General features: G+C 35.9%; 1 protein-coding gene across 2 annotated transcripts; it reads left to right on the forward strand.

Annotated features, from left to right (window-relative positions):
• The first annotated feature begins 622 nt into the window (after positions 1 to 622).
• On the forward strand, positions 623 to 4,711 carry LOC104098104 (uncharacterized). 2 transcript variants are annotated; one of them, XM_070199384.1, is made up of 5 exons: positions 623 to 1,135; positions 2,110 to 2,230; positions 2,297 to 2,491; positions 2,603 to 2,653; positions 4,446 to 4,711. In XM_070199384.1, exons 2-5 carry the CDS (start codon positions 2,132 to 2,134, stop codon positions 4,512 to 4,514), a joined length of 414 nt encoding a protein of 137 aa, XP_070055485.1. In that variant the 5' UTR covers positions 623 to 1,135; positions 2,110 to 2,131; the 3' UTR covers positions 4,515 to 4,711. The 2 variants fall into 2 exon arrangements, with proteins under 2 accessions (XP_070055485.1, XP_070055484.1); XM_070199383.1 differs by lacking the exon at positions 4,446 to 4,711 and adding an exon at positions 3,459 to 3,805 and having other exon boundaries at positions 625 to 1,135.
• Positions 4,712 to 9,044: the final 4,333 nt, after the last annotated feature.

The raw sequence follows: 9,044 nt of genomic DNA on the forward strand, positions 1-9,044 counted from the left end.
TTGTTTTGCTTCTCTGTTATTTAAGTTGCAAATATGGATTAGCTCTGTTCTTCTTCCATTTTTTAATAACTATATGTATGTATTTAATATGATTTCTTTGAAGGGCGATCGGATACAAGCTTCTATTGGCAAGTCAGTGCTGCATCTTTTCGAAACACAAATTAATGAGCTTGGATTATATGTTATGGCGAACTTTATCATCTGTCAAAATAAAGAGAGGTTCAAAACCACAAAACATAACTTAATGCTCACATTTATTCAACGGACAACAGTGGCTGAAATATCTGATCCACTTTTCCTAATGAATATCTTTGATGTGTGGCCATATGATCAATTGATAAATAAGGTTGATGTGGACGAGACTGAATTATTCGGTAAAAATAACTTTCACCTCAAAAATCTAATAATGATCTTTTTCTGCCTATTATTTTAATATCTTCTTATTCTTTAGATGTGATCGGAGAAATTATCGGTTTTAGTAAGGTAAAAACGCACATACAAGCTGGAATTTCTAGGAAGTTTATGAATGTCGAACAAGAAGATGATGAATAAGAATAAATCCACTTATTATTGATGGATTTAGCAATTCCATCAACTAAAATTTATTTATCTATTTTTATTTGTTAGGAGGAAAAAGTTGTCTGCTACATTCTGGGGCGAATTTGCTAATCAAATTGTACCTCACCTGCTAGGTTCTAACAATCAACCTATTGTTGTTGTTATGCAGCTTATAAAAATACATAAATTTCAAGGTAAAATTATATTATTAATATGTCTTTATTTGGTGAAAAGTTATTCATTACATCTTATACATACGCTGTTTCGTAGATTCATATTCTGTGCGCAATACTTGGATACATCAAAGCTGTGGATTAATCCAAATTTTTCTCAATCTGACGAGTTTAAAACACGGTTTAATATACAATTTTTCTCGCCAAATATACTCAAATCTATTTTTTGAACTATACATCTGACTGTTTTACTCTTTCTTTAATACAGATTACTTTATGTTCGAGATAATTACTCTGAAAGGTTGAATCAAACCATCTCCCAACAAAGTTACTCCATCTCGGATGAATTAGCAAAATGCGTTGTTCAAGTTAAAACAATTGGCGAATTAGTGGAGTCCATGCAAGTAAGTAAACTATCTTGTGCATAATTATAACTATTTTGCTAATATGTTTTATCTATTTTGAGAAAATGTAAAAATCATGAAACCTTTTGTCATTGTTTGTATTGCTGTATAAGAAAAACTAATTATGGTATAAAATTTTGCCTGTTTGTAAATACTGTTTCCTGTGTAAGCTTTTGCATTGCTAAAGCAAACCTTTTTATAACTCTGACCATCTTTTTGTAAGTACTTATAAATGATGCTTTCCCACATTTAAATGAGTAGATCATTTTACCTTCACTTCCCAACATACGCCTTACTTCTCTGATACAAATCATCTGCATCAAGAGATACTATATATTCAATGTGAGCACCATTTCTGTACAGCAAGGGCTGCTAAGAGGAACTTCCCCTGGTCCATTAATGCTGCCAAAGATAAATACTGAGAAAAACAGAATATTACCGAAGACCAACATATTATAACTGGTGACTCTATATGTCTATGAATATGTATTGGTAGTTGGTCATTCGCTTGGTTTAACTACATTCTTTAATCTTTGTAAAAAGTAAGTTATATGTAACATATGTTTTACCATAAATCATGCTCCATATCTTCAACTATAAGTTGGCATTGTGGTTACTGATGGATGAAAACCATAATATTTCTAATATAAAATATTCCTAATTTATATCAATCCTGATTCGCACATATATGCTATCTCACAACTTCACTATATAAAGTTTTATCAATTTATTAAACAGGAAGATACATGTTGGATTGTTGCAAGTATTGAAAATTTAGAATTTCAAAGAGGGTGATCGTATATCAGTTGCAAAAAATGTCAAAAGAAGGTGGATAAACTGGGAAACATTTATCGTTGCCCAAACCCAAAATGTAAAATTGAAGATTACTCAGCTGTGAATAGGCAATCACAGAAGATCTATTTCCTTAATCCATCAAAACATATATTTATATCGCAAATCAAACGTGCATTTAGGTTCAGGCTTCAGGTTACGGTCATGGATACTACTGCATCTGTTTCACTATTGCTCTGGGACCGTGAAGCCATATTTCTCATAGGCAAGTCTGCAAATGAATTGAAGGAGGGATTACTTGAGGTATATCATCTGCTTATATTCATATTTTTTATTTTAAAAATATTCTAATGCAAAATTGGGTTCTAGAATACTAGCGGTGTTGATAAGGCTTCCTATCCAATGGAGTTGAATAACATTCTTCGGAGAAAATTCATGTTTAAGGTTATTCTCAAGAGCTCGATCATTCGTTTGCAAGATAAAGTTTATAGTGTTGTTAAGCTTACCGATGATGACAACCTGATACAGAAATATAGTCCTGCTCCATATTCAGATGCCTTCACCGTATGTGATCTTCGCTCACAAACTTCATAACATATTTAAGTTTAGCATCTCTATTAAATTGCCAATTTTTTACTCTATTTTCAAACTCATTTATTTCTTAATGTTTGATAGGACCCTGACTTCAATACTGATCAACGCGTAGATGGAGAGAAGGAATGCAAGGTAAATGCATTGCTAATTGTTATTTGTACTTTACCATGAAACCTACTTATGTATGTATATGGATATATTTCGGTACAATTTTCAGATCTGGTATTTATGTTTTTAAAACTATACAATTTTTGAATGTTCACTTTGTTTATTCTATAGGAAGCTACAGACTCAGTATTAATTCTTTTTAGATTATTGATTCTTTTAGTTAAATGATTTGCAGGTTATAAATTAATAAACAAAGCACCATAGTAACATTACAAAAATTTTAAGCCTTTAAGCAGATGGGAATAAATCACCTAACTTAAGTTTACCATTTTTTCAAAGGTGAATGGATTTCTTGAAAATAAACTGTTAGAGTTTTCTATGGCAGTCAACTTTTGCCAAGAATCGTCAACTTATATTTATTTACTTAACAACCAAGCTGCAAAAGGAGCTTGAAGAAGAGAAGATAAGAGACTAGAAACGGTGATAATGAGTCTGTAATGACTAAAGCTAACTTGATATTAAGATAATAAAGATGCTGATCTCCATACTTCTATTGATTTCTAGAGAAAACCATTATATTTTGGGCTTATCTCAGCATTACGTACAATGAAGGGTAAGCATTTACAAAATCAAATTTTATGAGAATGGGAATGGACTTGTGGATTTGTAACAGAGTAGTTAAAGAGGAGATGTTGTATGGAATACACCTTCACATCCATCAACCACAGCATCAGATGAACCTTCTTCTAATAGGTTTGCTTTGAACAAAGCAATAGGAACTAGAGGTTTACTACTGATTTTCATTTTTTTTAAATTTTTAAATATATAGGACTCTACTGAAGATAACGAGTTGATAGATATTGCAAACACACCTGCCAAGATAGGTATAGCTACTGCCGTAACAGTGGTTGAAGAAGATCCGAATGCACAATAGTCTGGAAATAAGATCAAGAGAGTGTTTAAGAAAAAGAAAACATCATAAGGTATTTGCATATGTAACAGTTGGAGAAATTAAAAACAGCCTTATTAGTTAGTTTAGTAGTTTTATTAGTTATGAACAAGATATTTGTATCATTTCATGTTTTTCCTGCTATTGAACTTTTCCGGTTTAGTTTGTTTTGAAATTTCAATAGTTGTGGACAAGTAATTTGAAGCTTTTCATGGTATTTTATGGTATTGCCTTTTCGTTTTTGTATACATAAGACAATCCATTGATTTCTACTACTCCATAGATTTTTTTGTTAGTGGAGAGACCACTTGCCCGTGTTTGTTATTGTTTTACCCATTTCACTTACATTTGTTCTATATGTGGTCGAGAAACTTTTTTCCATTCTTGGTTGATATATTTCTCCGTCAAGCTATATAGATTGATGTCTCGTGAAGCTTTGATGTTTGAATGGTAGCCTTGAATTGATGTGAGGATAAAGCTATCTCATTTTGTTGATATATTGACAATGGTTGGAACTAGCATGGCAGGTTCGACCTACATCAATATAACGATGGAATTGAACTACTGTTCTATTAATTCTTTCAAGAGTCTGTCGAATATTGTGTCCACAGGGAAGTCGAGAAATGATGCAAATTATTTTTGCATTACACCATTGATTAGAGGTTGAATATTAAGCATGTGTTTGCCGATTATTGCTCTATTTTTTAGGAAAATGGTAATACCCTGTTGTGGACTTGAATCTACTGCCAGGAATGATTTTTCCAAGCCCTTTTTTGCCATCATTTGTGCTGCTGCATAAGTTTTATTTGAATTAAAAATGCTTTTAAGCCGATTGAACTAAAACAAAAATGGAACTTCTGGTTGCAGGTGACTGAATATGTCGAAGCGCAAAGCGGTTTGCTTGGATTCTGTTATCTGTACTCAGTCATGTTGTAATCGGCCATGTTTGCAGACATATGTAAAAAAAATTCACTTTACAATAGAGTTCATGGCATTTCAAATTATTGAAGGTCGCTACTGATAACAGTCTAAGTCGTACCGAAAACTTATCACATTCAAACCAAATACTTAGTGCACGAGAGCTTAAAATTTTTCAGTAACTGATGCACCATCAGATCATCTAAACCATGCTTTTCATAGCTTATTGTAATGACCCGGCTGGTCGTTTTGAGTATTACAACCCCATTTTCTCATTTACCGCTCAATTTATGCTTTATAGTTGTAATATGACTTGCCGGGGTAATTGATTCGGGTCCGGTGAGGTTTTGGAATGAATTGAAACACTTAATTCCAAGATTGAAAGCTTAAGTTGAAATGGTTGATCGGATATTGACCTATGTGTAAACAACCCCAGAATAGAGTTTTGATAATTCCAATAGCTCCGTATGATAATTTTGGACTTAGGAGCATGTCCGAAAAATTATTTGGAAGTCCGTAGTTAAATTAGGCTTGAAATGGTTAAAATAGAAATTTAAGTTTGAAAGTTTGACTTGGAAGTTGACTTTTTGATATCAGGGTCGGAATCTGATTCTGGAAATTTGAACAGGCCCGTTATGTCATTTATGACTCGTGTGTGAAATTTGAGGTCAATCGGACTTGATTTGATAGGTTTCAGCATCGAATGTGGAAGTTGGAATTTCTTAGTTTCATTATGCTTGAATTGAGGTATGATTCGTGTTTTTAGCATTATTTGATGTGATTTTAGGTTTCGACTAAATTCGTATGATATTTTAGCACTTGTTGGTATATTTAGTTGAGGTTCCGGGGGTCTCGGGTGAGTTCCGCATGGTTAACGGATCAATTTTGGACTTAGTATTTTTGCTGAATTTTTCTGGTGTCTCTAATCTAGTTTCGATATACGTGATCGTGTGGGCAGGTCCGCGATCGCGTAGGCTTAATTAGGCAGTGGAGGATTTCGCTCTACGCGTTCGCATGGGCCGCGATCGCGTAGCTTAGGGAAAATGTTTTATCGCGAATGCATGGGCTAGGCCGCGTTCGCGAAGAGGAAAGGAGGAAGAAGCTGGGCCACGCGCTTAATGCTTCGCGATCGCGTGAATAAGTCCGCGATCGCGTAGGCTTGCGGAGACTGTGCTTTGCGATTGCGTGAAATTTTTTGCGATCGCATAGAATTATTTTTGGGCAGTGAAAATTTGTGCTTCACGATCGCGGGACTTGGTCCGCGATCGCATAGAAGAAATATCTGGGTAAAGAGTTTAAGTTCTGAAAATCCCATATTCCATTTTTAACGATTTGGAGCTCGGAGAGAGGCGATTTTCGGGAGACTTTCAAGAGAAACAACGGGGTAAGTGTTTTTAACTCATTTTTGGTTAAATTACCCGAATCCATGGTAGTTTTTAACATTTAATTGGTGAATTAAGTTGGAAAATTTAGAAAACCCTCTTGGTTTAATTTGAAGATTTGAGGGTCGAGTTGATGTCGGAATATGGTAAAATTTGTATGGTTGGACTCGTGGTTGAATGGGCGTTCATATTTTGTAACTTTTGTCGGGTTCCGAGACGTGGGCCCACGGGCAATATTTGAGTGCAATTTTGGATTTTGTTGAAAAATTATTATTTTCATATGGAATTTATTCTTGTAATTTGTATTGACTGAATCGAATTAATTATGACTAGGTTCGAGGCATTCGGAGGCCGATTCGCAAGGCAAAGGCATAGCAGAATAAAGAATTACACAGTTTGAGGTAAGTAACATTTCTAAATTTGGTCCTCAGGGTATGTGAAACGACCCGGCCAATTGTTTTGAGTATTACAATCACGTTCCCCCATTTACTACTCAATTTATGATTTAAAATTATTATATGACTTGCCGGGGCAATTGGTTCGAGTCCGGTGAGGTTTTGAAATAAATTGAGACACTTAGTCTCCAAGATGAAAACTTAAGTTGATAAGGTTGACCGGATGTTGACTTATGTGTAAACAACCCCAAAATAGAATTTTGATGATTCTAATAGCTCCGTATGGTAATTTTGGACTTAGGAGCGTGTCCGAAAAATTATTTGAAAGTCCATAGTTAAATTAGGCTTGAAATGGCTAAAATAAAAATTTAGGTTTGAAAGTTTGACCGGGGAGTTTACCTTTTGATATCGGGGTCGCAATCTAATTCTGAAAATTAGAATAGGTCCGTTATGTTATTTATGACTTGTGTGCAAAATTTGAGGTCAATCAAACTTGATTTGGTAGGTTTCGGCATCGAATGTAGAAGTTAAAAACTCTTAGTTTCATTAAGCTTGAATTGGGGTATGTTTCGTGGTTTTAGCATTGTTTGATGTGATTTGAGGTCTCGACTAAGTTCGTATGATATTTTAGGACTTGTTGGTGTATTTGGTTGAGGTCCCGGGGGCCTCGGGTGAGTTTCAGATGGTTAACAGATTGAATTTTGGACTTGGAACCTTGCTGGAATTTTTCTGATGCACTATTTGGTTTCCTTCATCGCGTTCGTGAGAGGGGTCTCGCGTTCGCGAAGGGGAACTAGAGGCAGGCAAGATTTGTTCTTCGCGTTCGTGAAGGGGAAGCCGCATTCGCGAAGGGTTGGGCAGGTTGTGCATCGCGAACGCGAGAGGGTGGTCGCATTCGCGAAGAAGAGAGAGAGCTGGGGGGAGGGGGCAACACGTTGGCCTATGCATTCGCGAGTGAGGTTCCGCGTTCGTGAAGGCCTGGGATTTTTGGTCATCACGTTTGCGAGAGTACCCTTGCGTTCTCGAAGAAGAAATTCTGGGCATCACATTTTTGTGCTTTGCGAACGCGAGGCAAGGGCCGCATTCGCAAAAAAGAAAAACCTGGGCAGAGAGTTTAAGTTATGAAAATGGGACTTCGTCCCATTTTTCATTTTTACCGATTTGGAGCTCGGGGAGAGGCAATTTTCGGGAGATTTTCAAGGAAAACAACGAGGTAAGTGTTCTTAACTCAGTTTTGGTCAAATTACCAGAATCTATGGTTGTTTTAAATATTTAATTGGTGATTTAAGTTGGAAAATTTTGAAAACCCTCTTGGTTAAATTTGAAGATTTGAGGGCCGAGTTGATGTCGGAATTTGGTAAAATTGGTATGGTTGGACTCGTGGTTGAATGGGATTTCATATTTTATAACTTTTGTCGGGTTCCGAGACGTGGGCTCCACAGGCGATTTTTGAGTCAAATTTCGGATTTTGTTGGAAAATTAATATTTTCATATGGAATTAATTCCAATAATAGGTATTGACTTAATCGAATTAATTGTGACTAGATACGAGGATTTCAGAGGCCAATTCGCGAGGCAAAGGCATAGCGGAATAAAGAATTACACGGTTTGAGGTAAGTAACATTTTTAAACTTGGTTCTGAGGGTATAAATCCCTGAATTTTGTGTTATATCAATTGTTGGAGGTGACTCACATGCTAGGTGATGAGCGTGTGGGTGTGCACCATAGAAACTATGACTTAAATGAATTCTGTGGAGTTGTAAAATTAAAGAATCATATTATTATCCGAATATTCTCCACGTGTTAGAGAAATTGAGCTGAGAGTCGTATTAAAGATCATGTTTAGGCTACGTAAAGATATTTTGGGACCCATAGGGTCGTGTTGCTGTTGAATTAATCGTTTTAAAATGTACCTTTCATACTCAATCATATTCATCCATTGTGAGGATATTTATGGGATCGAGTTGCGTACCACAGCAGGCCATATTAAATTTATATATAGTATTATTATATTGATTGGGGCTGCCCGATGCATCAGGCCTTATAGGCTTTATTATTATATGGATCGGGACTGCCCGCCTGTAGCAGGCCATATCAGATTTATATCACGCTTGGGCTGAAGGAGCCCCTCCGGAGTCTGCACCCCCCACAGTGAGCGTAGATGATTATATATTCGGGATGGACTTCCCAGGGCATGAACTTGCCTTATTTATTTATAATTGTGATCAATTCCCTGGACATAGATCTTGTCCGAATCATTTATATTTGGGGATAAATTATCCCAGGACTGGATTGGCCTTATACGATACTGAGTGACTGACTGTCAGTCGATATATATATATATATATATATATATATATATATATATATATATATATATATGAGATGGAATTCCCCTGGGTTGGATTGGCCATATACAGTACTGAGTGACCGAGTAATTAGTGATCGTGAGTACACATGGTTTTCCACTGAGATGTCATATTCCTCATATCATGCAGTATTTATCTATTTTACTTGTACTTAGTTTAACTGTGGAACTTGAAAGCATGACTACATTTCCGTACTATTATTTCTATACTGGACTATACATGTTGAGCTCGTCACTACTTTCAACATAAATGTTAGTCTTGTTACTTATTGAGTTGGTTGTACTCATACTACACTCTGTACCTCGTGTGCAGATCTAGGTGCTTCCGGACACGGAGACTGTTAGATCTCAGAGTGTTATCAGTTGGAGACTATCAAGGTAGCTGCTTGGCGTCCGCTGACCT

The sequence above is a fragment of the Nicotiana tomentosiformis genome, chromosome 3 (assembly GCF_000390325.3).
Source record: "Nicotiana tomentosiformis chromosome 3, ASM39032v3, whole genome shotgun sequence".
Lineage (NCBI taxonomy): Eukaryota > Viridiplantae > Streptophyta > Magnoliopsida > Solanales > Solanaceae > Nicotiana > Nicotiana tomentosiformis.